We start from the raw sequence: 14,270 nt of genomic DNA, 5'->3' as shown, positions 1-14,270 counted from the left end.
TCAGAGGTGAGTGCCTGCAGCCTTTTTCCAAAGGCCTTTCCTAACCACATGCATGTGCACAGCCTTCTAGATCCCTAGGAATACGGTGGAGCTTTTCAAAGTTCCCTGTGGTTTTCTAGCTCTCCAGGGCTTACTTTAAAACTTCTGTTGTTGTTGGCCAGGCTTCTGTTTGTTCCAACCAAAATCACACCTTAGGCAGCTGAGATATTATTAGAATATTGTTTTTGGTAATGCCCTAGGGATACCACCTTCCCTCCCCCGCCACCCCCAGCTGTGAGTCAAATCGAATAGCCATTAACACCTTGGGAATTGAGATTTTTCGGGTAGCTTCTAACTTGGAAAAAATATTGACTGTGCTCTAGGAATGGGCTTTTAACAGAACTCCAAGAGAAATCAGACTTCTCCATCAGCTTTGAGACTGCTAACTTTTCATGGCTACTGGCCCACCAAGCTGGGGAGAGACAGAGGGCTGGACACCACTGTCTTGTTGAAGTTCAGTAGTTTCTCTTGGATAGACAATTTTCAGTTCAGTCAGTGGCTTTGGTACATTTCTAGAGTACTCAAATGGTTGACTTTAGTTGTATTGCCAGTGTTTTTGTTGTTTTTATGGGAGAGTGGTTCACCAAGATCCTCACTTCACTGTTCTAGAAGTTGATCTCCCTTGAAAGCATTTTTTTTTTAAAAGTACCTCAGGCTGCCCTGGTGGTGCAGTGGTTGAGAGTCCACCTGCCGATGCACGGGACATGGGTTTGTGCCCCGGTCCGGGAAGATTCCACATGCCGCGGAGCGGCTGGGCCCGTGAGCCATGGCCGCTGAGCCTGCGCGTCCAGAGCCTGTGCTCCGCAACGGGAGAGGCCACAACAGTGAGAGGCCCGCGTACCGCAAAAAAAAAAATTAACAAGACCAAACACAGGTCCTTTAGAAACACTAAATGCAAACTTCAGAAAAGAGTAACTAAGCAAAAAGGACTGCGTTCAGCTGAGTGTGGGATTTTCTTGCTCATGCTTCTTGCCTTATGGCTGCAAGATGGCTGTTTCTCCTCTAAGGAAAGGGGAAGAGGAGGGGATGAAGCTTATGCAGGAGGTGGAACCTGTGTCTGGGAAAGTTTTTGCTTTCCCCACCTGCAAGGGTATCTGGGAAGCTAAACATGTCACTTGAACACAATTGCTACCAGGAACACGATTTGGGTGAAGAAGAGAGAAGAATGGATATTGGGTAGGCAAGCAGAAGTTTCTGCCTCAATAATTATACACCAATGCATCTGAAAACTTGGGTAAAAAGGATAAATTTCTAGAGAAATGTAAAATTTCATATGACCAAATAGAAAACTAAGTGTATAAACACTTGGATGTACAAAAAAAAACCCTGTTCTACTGACCTTCAAGCACAACCAGTTTTTACCATTTACTGAGGTTTGTCTTATACAAGTTGTTCCATACAATAGAAAACATAAGAGAGAGGGAAAGCTGCTTTACTTATTTTAGAGGCTAGTATAACCATAATGACAAAACTGATTAAGGAAAGTGAAAGAAAACAAAGTGAACATTAATGCAAAATTAATTAATAATTAACGAATCAATTAAATATTGGCCAGTCAAATCCAATGGTGTGTTTTTAAAAAACATAACTTATCAGGATCAGATAGGGGTTGTCTAAGATTTCATGGTTAGTTAAAAAATCCAAAGTATTGATATATTGATGTAAAATTCATCACACAAATGGAGTAGAGAAAAAAAATCACCTCATCTTCTCCATACATGCAGGAAATTCCTGACATAGTTTATGATGAAATGTTAGAAAACTAGGAAAAAAAGGGAGTTTCTTTAACTTAATAAAACCTTCAGCAAACATCATACTTAAACCTTTAGATACATTCTTTTCAAGGTCTGGAACAAAACAAATATGGTTATTTAACCATAACTATTAGTATGGCATTAGAAGTCCTCACTAACCAAGACAATGAACCTCATCACCACCATCACCACTGACAACAAAATGTTCAAGTGTCAACAGGGTAAAGACAAAACTGATATTAGTTGCAGATGACATGCTCTTTTACATAGAAAACCCAACTGAGTCAAGAGACAGAGAACTAAAAAGAGGGTTCAGCAAGATAACTGGAGATGGTGCCCCGCATACGATAACCAATAGGGTTTGTTTTGACAGCAGTAGTCAATACCAATTGAAAATATAAGAGAAAGTAAAATTACCTTTCACAATAGCATCAGAAACTATCAAGTATTTATGATCTTATATAATGAAAACTACATAAGATCTTTTTGAAGTAAAATTTAAAACTTTATTAAAGGATATAAAAAAGACCTGAACAAATGGAGAGATATACCATATTCATGGATAATATGACTTAGCAATTGTAAAGATGCCAAATTCCTCCAAATTAATGTACAAATTCAATGTAATTCCGATAAAAATTCCAGACTTTGGGCGGAGATGGTGCAAACTAACTCCAAATTTATAAGGGGAAATGAAACTTGAAAAAGAAGAGCAAAGAGGAAGGACACACTGAATACTGAGACATATTACAAAGCCAAGTGCTAAAAACAGTGTGACATTGTGCAGGAATAAATAGATTAAAGAAACTAAACAGAGAACTCAAAGGCAGGTCTAGGTATACAGAGGCAGTACCATAAATCAGTGGAGGAAAAGGTGGGCTGTTTAATATATGGTATTTTAACAATTGGCTAGATGGAGAAATATAAAGGTGGGTGCCTATCTTAAGCATATGTGAAGGAAACCCCAAATGGATTAAAGACCTTAATGTGAGAGACTAAAACTGTGGATCTAATATTGAAAAATGTAAGACATATCTTTGTAACCTGGTAGTCAGGGGTAGTAGATACTTAAATACGATCCTCAAAACAAATTGTAAGGGGAAAATTTTTTAAGTTTGATTACATCACAAGTCAAAGCTTCCTGTTCAAAAAAGGACACCAAAGTTAAAAGATGGTGACAGACTGAACAGAGATATTTTCTGCATGAAAATCAACAAAGGATGAATATCTAGAATATAGAAGACATTCCTACAGAACAAGACGAAAAAAGACAGGATTATTAGGGAAATGCAAATCAAAACTACAATGTGGTATCACTTCACACCAGTCAGGATGGCTATCGTCAAAAAGTCTACAAACAATAAATGCTGGAGAGGGTGTGGAGAAAAGGTGGGAATGTAAATTGATACAGCCACTATGGGGAACAGTATGGAGGTTCCTTAAAAAACTAAAAATAGAGCTACTATATGATCTAGCAATCCCACTCCTGGGGATATATCCACAGAAAACCATAATTCAAAAAAATACATGCACCCCAGTGTTCATTGTAGCACTATTTACAATAGCCAAGACATGAAAGCAACCTAAATGTCCATCAACAGAGGAACAGATAAAGAAGTTGTGGTACATATATACAATGGAGTATTACTCAGCCATGAAAAGGAATGAAATCATGTCACTTGCTGCAACATGGATGGAGCTAGAGATTATCATACTAAGTGAAGCCAGTCAGACAGAGAAAGACAAAGATCATACCCTATCACTTATATGTGGAATATATGTGGAATCTTAAAAAAAAGGACACAAATGAACTTATTTACAAATCAGAAACAAACTCACAGACTCAGAAAACAAACTTCTGGTCACCAAAGGGGAGAGGTGGCAGGGGAGGGATAAATTAAGAGGTTGGGATTAACATATACACATTATTATGAAATAGATAAGCAACAAGGACCTGCTGTATAGCACAGGGAACTCTATTCAATACTCTGTAATAACCTATATGGGAAAAGGATCTGAAAAAGAATAGATATATGTGTACATGTAACTGAATCACTTTGCTGTACATCTGAAACTAACACAACATTGTAAATCAACTATAGTCCAATATAAAATAAAAATTTTTTAAGAAAAGAAAAAAGACAGGACACCAGACAGAACACTTTACAAAGTATATTGTGGAAATATGAGCTGCGAGCTTCAAACGCTTTGATTTAACCTTGGCTAAAATTATAGTTGGAACCAAAGGTCACAGACGACAACTTGAATATCTTGGAAGGAAAATACTTTTGAAAATGCAAGGCATGATCCTGGCTCACAGCCCTGGAGATAAGTGTAGCCAGGCTGTGAGTCCCCTGAAATCCTTTCATTTCCCAAACAGTTCAAAGTGCTCACAGCGTGGAGAAGAATGGCTCTCCTGGTCCTACAATTGCTTGGGCCTTGCTAAGTCTTTTGGTAGCTGGAGAACAAAGTAGCAGCTTCTTTGCTGAAGGAAGGAGGCAATATCCACCCCACCCCCAGGGGAACCTCAAGCTCTCTTAGCGCTAAAGGTGCAGAGCTGGGACCCCTACTCCCTACCCTAGAACCCTCAGCTCCAAGAGCTAAACTCAGGAAGAGACAGAGCCTTCCTCCATTAGACCTGCCTCTTTTTTTATTTATTTAATTTATTTATTTTTGGCTGCGTTGGGTCTTCGTCGCTGTGCGCGGGCTTTCTCTAGTTGCGCTGAGCAGGGGTACTCTTCATTGCGGTGCGCGGGCTTCTCATTGCGGTGGCTTCTCCCGTTGCAGAGCACGGGCTCTAGGTGCAAGGCCTTCAGTAGTTGTGGCTCGCGGGCTCTAGAGCGCAGGCTCAGTAGTTGTGGTGCACGGACTTAGTTGCTCTGCGGCATGTGGGATCTTCCCGGACCAGGGCTCGAACCCGTGTCCCCTGCATTGACAGGGGAATTCTTAACCACTGCGCCACCAGGGAAGCCCCGGCCTGCCTCTTAAAAAAAAAATTTTTTTTAAATTGTGGTGAAACATAAAACTGACCATCTCAAACATTTGTAAGAATACAATTCAGTAGCGTTAAATCCATTCACGTGGTTGTGCAACCAACCTCCAGACTCCTTCATCTTGGAAAACTAAAACCCTAAAACCCTATACCCACCAACTAAAACCCAAAACACCACCTCCCATTTCCCCCTGCCCCCAGCCCTGGTAACGACCGTTCTACTTTCTGTCTGTATGAGTTTGACCACTGTAGGTACCTCATGTTGTCACCAAGCCAGGTTTGTTTGCCCGACGTGCAGCGAGCCAAACGCTGAGACGCTGAGGTTTGCACCAGAGAAAGGGTTTATTCACGAGGCCGGAGACGGAAGAACTGATCTAAGCTCCACCTCCTTGAAGGCAAGGGCCTCTAGGTATTTATGGGATAAAGGAGCAGGGTGGTCTGAGGTGTGGGGAGCGTGGGGAAAGGGGATTGGAAATAAGAAAAAGGTGAGGCAGTCATCCTTCTGTGCTGGTGCAGGTGCAGCTAAGTTACAGGCTTCCTCATGAGATGTATGTTCAGAAACAGGCAGTATTTTTCGTTTCCTCTAACAGTGTACAAGGGTTCCGATTTCTCCATATCTTTGTCAACACCTGTTATTTTCTGGGTTTTTTGTTTCTGGTCTTTTGTTTTTTTGTTTTTGTTTTTTTGATAGCAGCCATCCACAATGGATATCTCATCACGGTTTCGGTTTGCATTTCCCTAATGATTATAGACGTGGAGCATCTTTTCATGTGTTTGTTGGCCATTTGTATATACTCTTAGGAGAAATGTCTGTTCAAGTCCTTTGCCTATATTTATAATTGGGTTGTTTGTTTTTTGTTGTTAAGTTGTAGGAGTTCGTTCTTTATACTGGATATTAACCCCTTGTCTGATGTAGGATTTGCAAATATTCTCTCCCATTCCATAGGTTGCCTTTTGCTCTGTTGATTGTATGCTTTGATGCTACACGTGCCTGTTTGCAAACTTTGTCCTCCACCTGTAAACCCCATCATGTTTCCATTGGTGGACGTCATGATGCTGGTGGTGGGCCCCAGTTTGGATGTAGTAATGGTACCCGGTATCTCTTCTCTCCTCTCCCAGGTCACCTTGCTTAGATTCTTTTGATTGTAGTAAGGCAAAGATTTCTGGGCACCAAGTAACATAGAAGAGTTCATTTTAAAAAATGGTTTTGTTTTCTAAATGCTTCTTTAGTCTCTATCCAAGAAAATGCCAAGCATATTCATATATTACCCCCTCTGTGGAAGACAGTGTTTCTTTAAATGTTCTGAGCCCTCGAGCTGGTCTGGCTCACCAGCCCCTGGGACAGACACAGCCAGGTAGGTTTGCTGCCCACAACTGGCATGGTGGCAGCTGTCGTGAGGGGGGAAGGCATTCAGATCCCTCTCACAACTTTCCTTAGAAATGGTGGTCCCCCGTGGCCACTATTTATGGCAGGTTCAGTAGTGACACCGCCCAACCATAGTTCTCTCACCTAATTCACCCCACGGAGGGCAAGCATCTCACTATTCTCCAATGGAAACCTTGAAAGCCTCTACAACCTCCAAGCAAAAGATTCTCTCCTGGGACTTCCCTGGTGGCGCAGTGGTTAAGAATCCACCTGCCAATACAGGGGACGGACACGGGTTCGAGCCCTGGTCCGGGAAGATCCCACACGCCACGGAGCAACTAAGCCCGCATGCCACAACCACTGAGCCTGCGCTCTAGAGCCCGCGAGCCACAACTACTGAGCCCACGTGCCACAACTACTGAAGCCTGCGAGCCTAGAGCCCGTGCTCCACAACTAGAGAAGCCACGGCAATGAGAAGCCCATGCACCGCAACAAAGAGTAGCCCCCGCTCGCCCTAACTAGAGAAAGCCCGCGCACAGCAATGAAGACTCAACACAGCCAAAACTAACTAACTAAATTAACTAATTTTAAAAAAAAAGATTCTCTCCTTACTGGAAGTCTAGTCTCTTTTCTGGGAAAAGGGCACACAGGTTTTAATATACCTTGCGAAGAACAATAGAAAGCGGCAGTCTGTCGATGCCATCTGCTTCCGGAGAGAAAGGAAGAGGTCGTATCATGGCGGTATCAGAGGGTCTCAGGATTTTCCCAAAGGTGACAAATTCTCCCATCTTTTTCCATCGGTAGGGGGTGAAGGCTGGTGAAAACAGAATAATTGGTAAACGCTGGTGAGGCCCTCACTGCAGGCACCCAAATATAAACAGGAGAGACTCGAGGGGCAGCCAGGGTTGGAGGGATGGGGGCTGAGAAGCAGGAGGTGATACTATTCCTATCAAGGCTCTGACCCCATACGGCCCCCATCAGCCCTGGGACCTTCAAGTGGTACATGCAGCCATTTGTCCTGTTTCTTTCACACTTACAGGGACTCCCACCCACCCTGACCAAGACCAAAGCAGCATAAGGGTAGCTTGTCTCCTCAGGAAGAAATACCAGCGGCTGCTCTGAGCTGGCAGGGCCGCTGGTACCCGTATCTCTTACCTGCCAAGTCGACTGCAAACCCTGCAGCATCCCCGCTCCCAAGTGCTTCTCCCGGAGGAGTCCTATCTCTCACTCAAAGCCAGCTCAACAGTGGCACCTGATCCTCGTTGTTGTTGTTGTTTTTTTCCCCCTGTAGTTCCCAGCTTCAAGATCTAAAGGGTCCTCAGGGAGCTGGCCTCACCCTGAACTGGAGCTTTGGGAAGGACCCAGGCCCATGTTTGCCAAAGGAAGCCAGGCGGGTGTTTCGCCGTGTGTTTGGTGCCCCCTGGTGGAACACTTCTGAATTGCGGGCCGACTCCCTTCTTCCCTTCCGGTCCTGGTTTGTTCTCCGCGGTCCCAGCTCATGGCCCTCAGCTTATGGCCCTCGCACTCCATGTGGAGGTAGAAAATGGCCTCTCTGGCCCGAGAGGATGCCCTCATCCCTGGCACAGGGTAGAGGGGATGCAGGAGTCCAAGGTTGCAGCCTGTGATGGTTGACATGTGCAGAGCTGGAATTCGGATGCCGCTAGGAGGGAGCTCCCTGCGCTAAAGGTGCCTGCCTGGGGCTCCCCCTTCCACCGCAGACCCCCAACCATAGGCTCGCAATTCCAGCCCCCAGGGACTGCCCCTCGGGTTCATCCCATCACTCCCCTGGAGCCCTGGTTTTGAGGGCAGAGGGTCAGTCTAGGGCTGGGACTTGGGGCTCCATGTGGCCACGCTGCATATCAGACCAGGGGCTCAGTGACAGGTTCAGAGAAGGAGATAAACAGTCATTCAGTACATCCCTCGGGTTCCAGGACGCCATGCCGTTCTGCCGGGTGGGAAGGGCCGAGGCTCAAAGGAACGGAACATGTCCAGTCAAACGGCACAATTCGGAAGATCATGGAGGCCAAGGCCCTTGTTTTTCAGACTTGGAAGGTGAGACCTTGGAAGGGTAAGTGGTTTGCCCGAGGGTCACGTCTTAAGCTTCATTTCCGTAACAGAAGGCACCTCACCACATCACCCTCCCATCACAGATCACAGGCTCCCAGGGTCCAGAGGAACTGCAGTCCAGTCCAAACTCATGTCTCCAAGCTATTTCCCAACCAGACTTGAAAAGAGAGTCAGGTTTCCTGAACATTGCTCTGGAAAAGCCCTCTGATTTTGGAAATGTCTTCTGCTCTGCCCCACATCGCAAGTATCACCAAACACCCATATCCCTGGTCTCGGTGGCAGCCATCCATTGTGGAAGGGACCTAGCAGCCTTAGGAGTAATGTCTTTTCTGTATTGTCTTTCATTTTTATGATATAGGCACTGGTTTTCTGTCATTCTGGGCTCCGCTATTTCTACAGACTTTTTCCCTCATCACATGGGTTCAAAATTGCAAAATCATCTGTGATCCTTGATATCTCCTTCTTCCCTAACCTCCACATCGTTAGTCAATCAATAACCAAGGGCTATATTGTTGATTCCATCTCTGAAACTCCCTTGCATACTGCACTAGTCTTCTCCGGCTGCCATAATAAAATACCATGGGCTGGGTGGTTTAAACCACAGACATTTATTTTCTCACAGTTCTGGAGGCTAGAAGTCCGTGGTCAAATTGCTGGCGAATTCAATTTCTGGTGAGGCCTCTCTTCCTGGCTTGGAGACAGTGGCCTTCTTGATGTGTCCTCACATGGCCTTTCTTCTTGCACTGGTGGAGAGAGAGGGAGAGAGAGACAGAAAGAAAGAGGGAGGGAGAGATGGAGGGAGGGAGGGAGACGGAGAGAAAGCTCTCAGGTGTCTCCTTTTCCTCTTATAAAGACACCAATCCCATCGGATTAGGGCCCCACCCTATGACCTCATTTAACCCTAATTACCTCCCAAATGCCCTATCTCCAAATACCATCACACTGGCAGTTAGGGCTTCAACATATGACTTTGGAGGGGACACAATTCAATCCGTGGCACATATATTGTCACATCATTAGATCATCACATGCTCCTGAGATGCAGCCCCCCTCCTGCCCAGGCAATTGCAATGGTCTGTCCAAAACAGACGTCCCAGCCCTGATGGAGCTCCCACAACCCAGACCCATTGTTCACAGCGCAACCCGCAAGAGAGAGTCTAAACTTTCAGTGCCTCTCAGCTGGCTGGTAAAATCTTCACTTCCGTGAAGCAGCGCGAACATTCAGAGGAAGGACCATGAGATTGGCAGTGGTCAGATCTGGGTTCAAGCTACGTTCCACCATCCAATAGTCATGACCCTGAGCAGCTAAGTCGGTTAACCTCTCTGAGCCTCAGTTTCCCCTGCTGTAAAATGAGCATTTGTGTGGTGAGAATTATGAGCGTGACATGTGCAGGTGTCAGGCACAGAGCGGGTGGGCATGGTTGAACCTGTGTGAATTCCCTTTCCCTTAGGGTGATATTGAGGGTGTCCACAATCTGACTCCAACCCATGTCTCCAGCCTATTTTCCACAACTCCTCATACAAAATCCACAAGCAAGTTTAGTGTCTTGTCCCCGCCATGCCCCTGCCTGGTTATCACCCGCTACCCTTGTAGAACAGCCTCTCCACTTATCTGAGCCAGTTTCAACACACAGCTTGAGCAGATGGGCTCAAACAGATCTGGTTTTGAGTTTTAACCTTCTGAGCCTTAGTTGCTTCACCTGCAAAATGAGTGGATGCTCTGAATTAATGAGATAGCTTTGTAGCACAGATACCCTCGATTCTTGCCAGTCTGGGTGCGGGAGCCCAGATGTGTCCCTGAGTCACAAAGGTCACACAGAAAACTACCAACATTGGTGTTTTCCAAGCCTCTTCTAGGGAACACTAGCTCTGAAAGATACTGATTTGTGTACCTGGAAGAAGGTTGTGATACGTGTTATGTCAGGGGAATTACAGGGCCAACAAAGTTAAACAAATTTGTTGGTTATAGGGCTTTCCAGAATCTTTCATTGCTAATACGTATTGTAAGTTTCTAAGAGGTGACATCATTTACATAATTTCTTAAATTGTTTGGCACAGAATTCTTTTTTAATGCCCCCACCCCCCTCCCTGCTAGGATCAAGTTTTCTGCAAACTCACCTGGGAAATGAAGGTTTAAGTAAGGCTGAGCAGAAAGGTTAATGGCTCATCCAATATTTACTTTCCTCTTAGCCGGAACTAAGATGTGTTAGGACTCAGTATCTCTGATAGCCACGAGGCTGCGAGCTAAGGATTTCATTTGCTTTTAACTTTATGGTGCTGAACTGATCTAGTGGCTGGTTACTAGCGTAAAAGTCACACCTCTGAGGTCTAAGTCTTTGTGACCCGATCCTTCCTTCAATATGCAGGCCTATTTCATCATCTCCATGAGGTTTTCGCCCAGCATTCAACCATCACGCCTGCCCCACACTTCCTGAAACACTGTTTGAACTTCTCACTTGACATTCAACTTGTCTTGTTCTGTGTATGTGTTTTCTGTTGGGCCTGCTGGCTGCCCCTTGTCCCTGGTTCCTGGAAGGCAGCCTCTAAATCCTTGGAATTTCCCGAGTTATAAGAGTGTCTTTGTTCTTTTTGGTGGGTCTCTCTGGACCACACCTGTGTTTATGCTAGTGCGTGACTCCGGGAGGGCCCCTGGTTTATGTTAATGAAGTAACTAGTGAGGGACCCTAATGCTAATGAGGTAACTGGGGAGGGGATTGCTGTACCAGAAAGACCAACCACGTGATTAAGTAGAAGTTTGGGGCTTTGAGCCATGTGACAACGGCCTGACTTCTGTTGGGACTGAAGGGGACAGGGGCTGAAGATTGAGTCTCAGACCAATGACTCAATGAACCATATGCTGATGTAATGGAGACCACGGATGCCAGAGTCTCCCGGGATGGCGATGCTCCGTGTATTTGCACACATCCGTGGCTCAGAGGTGGTGGATTCTGACTCCGTGGAGAGAGGACATGGCCGCTTCACGTTTGGGACCCTCCAGGCCTCACTCTGTGTGTCTCTTCTTTTGGCTATAATAAAACTGTAATCATTAGTGTAGTACTTTCATAGGTCCTGTGAGTCATTCTAGTGAATTATTGAACCTGAGGGGGAAGGTGGGAACCCCAAATTTGTAGCCAGTTGGTCAGAAGTGAGGGTAGCCCTGGGGACCCCCGAATTTGTGGCTGGTGTCTGAATCCAGCCTTGGGAACTACTGGCATAGCGGAAAATGCACCAGATTTGCGGGAAGGAGATCAGGGCTCTGGAGGTGTTTCCGAAAGTGACCCAATGTGTGACTTTCCTAAGACTCTGTTTTCTTGCTTGTAAAATGCAGTGAACAACTTTGATTTATTCATAGGTTTGTTGTGGGAGGTCCAATGGCACAGGTACTAGCATCCCAGCCCTAAGGAGGCTACCGCACCCTCACGGAGCAGATGCAGAAAGTCTCCATGTGCTCTTGAGAGGTGGAGCCTGCAAAATGGGAGTCCAGAGGACGTGAAATGGCTCTTGCCCTCATCTAAGCATGGAAGACGAGTCCAAGGATCCCATTTTGGTGACGCACACATCTGAGAGTAAGAAAGAAAACCTATTCACCTCCACCCCCTATCCCCCCAAACACACATTACACTTCCCATCATTTTCTCTTATTGGAGACTTAAGTCCCTGGGTGTGAGTGTGGGCACCTGTATATCAGTGGAGAGAGAGAGAGACAGAGAGAAGAGTTTCGGTTCTCATGACCATCCTTACCTGCCCACGGCATGGCTTTTATAGGCTCGGGCTCAAGCCTTAAGATCCACAGGAATGTACACGACTCATCGAAGCCTGCTGCCCCTCCGCCGACTGAGTCCTGCAGTTCCATCGCCTTCCCAGCCCTGTCAGTTTCACCTGAGCAGTTCAGCCGTGGCTGAAATCAACAGCACCATGCAAAGCTCTTGCAAACCGCATACGCCAAAAAAGAGTGACCACAAAGGGAAATGTTTTGTTTTTTAGCAAATGTATTCTTGCTCCATTATTTTAAAAAGACTGAACAGCCAAAAGTTAAATCTCCTTTTACTACAAAAGTAAAGAAAATCATGCGATGAGATGCTCCCGTGGGGCTTTGGCACAGACATGCTTTTGTCTCCCCAGGCTCCCTGCACTCCTGGCAGGACTCGTGGGGTTTGTCCCCAGCAGGCTAAGTGCTGTCCATCCCTTTGGCTCCTCTCCAGATCAGCGCATCCTGACTGTCTCTCAGCCCCTCCAGTCTGAGTGCTCGTCTCTCATGGCCTTCACAAGCCAGTCCCGTTCGGTCCCCTGCTCAGAATCACTCGTGTCACTGGCCTCCACGGCCAGCAGCTTAGGGTGGTTGATTGTCCGCTCCTGGGGCAGTGTGGACTGGATGGACAGGAACAAGGCCAGCCAGAGCAACAGGACCACACAGCAGGACTGGTAGAGCACAGCTAAGCTGAAGTGCATCACCACGAAGCCCCCCACGAAGCTGCCCAGGCTGGCCCCGACCCCGTAAAAGTGGCCTCGGAACACGGCACTCAGAGGTCTCTCTGTTCCGGGAGTGGCCAGATGCTCTATGGAGGCTCCGACTGCCCACCACAGAGCCCCGTGGCTGACGGCGCTCAAGAGCTGAGCGGGGAGGACAGACCACCAGCTCCAGAGGAAAGAGAAATACAGAAGCTGCCCCGCCAGGCAGCCCAGCCCTAGCCCCACCGTGCCCACCCTGGACAGCTTCCTAAGCAACCGAGTTTTGAGAGGATGAAGTAGAATTTCCCCCAGCAAGCCCAGGGCCACTGAGAAGCCCATGACCAGTTCGGTGCTCTCGTGGTCTTTCATGTGCCAGAACAGGAAGTTCTGCACGGTGCTGGTGGCGGTTCCTATCAAGAAGACAGTGAGGGCGAGGGTGATGAGGCGGGGGTCACCACCTACGAGAGACAGGGCTTTGACCATTTTGCAGCTGGGCTCCCACCGCCTGTAGACGGGGACGGGAAAGGCAATGCCCACCAGTAAAGCCAGGGTGCTGACCAGTGAGTAGCCGTAGAAGTGCACTACACCCCGGGGGCCATTTGTCATCAGGAAGCAGTCCAGCTGCCCCACCAAGGCTGAGATGCCACACACGCCTGCCGACATGCCCAGCAGCCTCCAGATCCACAGGCTTCTGTAGCGGTCAGTGGCGTCCACAAAATCCAGGTATTCATAAAGGCTGTCATCGGCCACCTGCTCCAGAGGGGAAGTCAGCAGCTCCCAGACCACCATGGAGCCCAGGGAGAGGATGAAAGTCCACCGCAACCCTTCCAAGGAGAGGTCGAGAGCCCCCGCCATCCCCCTGGCTGCCGACTGGTTGGCCGGACTTGCCAACGCCGTACCCCCAGCAAGCAAAGGATGGGCAGGACTGACCACCCTAAAAGCGCCTTCCTGGGGAGTATCTTTCACTCTTGAAGTAATAGGATGGAGGAGAACTCGGGATGTGGTCCTGGTTCCTTGGATGGAGCCCACAAAGGAGCTGGGCAGACGACTGAAAGGTTCTTGGCCACTTTCGGCAGGCCCTTCTCTGAAGCCATCGCCTGGGCCGACCCCAGTACTCCTCTCGGCTGGGAGGCTGGGCGCTGGGTAGTTCGGAGCTGGCTCGGGGGCGGAGGTGACGTTCACGGTGAGTGCGACCGCCGGTGGTGGGACCGTGGCGGTCACACTGTGGCTTCCGTTACACGATTGGTACCCTGGGTCTCTGTCCAAGGGCGGCACCAGGACCATCAACAGGCTGGCTCCCACCGAGCCGAGCAGCGAGCCTATCAGAAGCACCCTCCGCTTCTGGTAGCTTTTGGCCAGGAAGGCACAGAAGGGAGCCCAGAAGGCTGCGATCAGGTGCTTGGTTCCCATGAGGATGCCCACCCAGGGCGCGGCCAAGCCCAGCTGCCGCAGGTAGAGGGTCAGGAACGGGGTCACGCAGGCATCCCGGACCCCGCACGCCAGATGGAAGAACCTGGCCACCCCCAGCGCCCTGCTGGTGTCCCACTGGGGGTTGGCGCTCATGGCTGCCCGGCTCCGTCAGACCCCGGCGGATGGAGGGCGC

The 14,270-nt window shown here is 47.8% G+C and overlaps 2 protein-coding genes across 3 annotated transcripts in view; both read right to left on the bottom strand.

The window, feature by feature from the left end:
• PIK3R6 (phosphoinositide-3-kinase regulatory subunit 6) overlaps positions 1–14,270 on the bottom strand; it is a 74,855-nt gene that overhangs the window by 6,343 nt on the left and 54,242 nt on the right. The window contains exons 23-25 of one of the 2 annotated variants that reach the window (XR_002647736.3): positions 7,307–8,961; positions 6,814–6,965; positions 905–5,948 (exon numbers count right to left, since the gene is read on the bottom strand). The gene's annotated coding sequence lies outside the window, so the exon portion shown is untranslated. Of the gene's footprint in view, positions 1–904; positions 5,949–6,813; positions 6,966–7,306; positions 8,962–14,270 lie in introns of those variants that run through there. The other variant, XR_002647737.3, reaches the window with a different exon arrangement.
• Positions 12,188–14,243, bottom strand: MFSD6L (major facilitator superfamily domain containing 6 like). The gene has a single exon (XM_022596243.3). The coding sequence runs from the start codon at positions 14,228–14,230 to the stop codon at positions 12,443–12,445; it is 1,788 nt and encodes a 595-aa protein (XP_022451951.2). The 5' UTR covers positions 14,231–14,243; the 3' UTR covers positions 12,188–12,442.

The sequence above is a fragment of the Delphinapterus leucas genome, chromosome 19 (genome assembly GCF_059928025.1).
Source record: "Delphinapterus leucas isolate spDelLeu-1000000601 "Yukka" chromosome 19, BTC_Dleu_Yukka2, whole genome shotgun sequence".
In the NCBI taxonomy this organism is placed as follows: domain Eukaryota; kingdom Metazoa; phylum Chordata; class Mammalia; order Artiodactyla; family Monodontidae; genus Delphinapterus; species Delphinapterus leucas.
The sequence above is the reverse complement of the archived record's forward strand: the minus strand, read 5'-3'. Positions and strand labels throughout refer to the sequence as shown.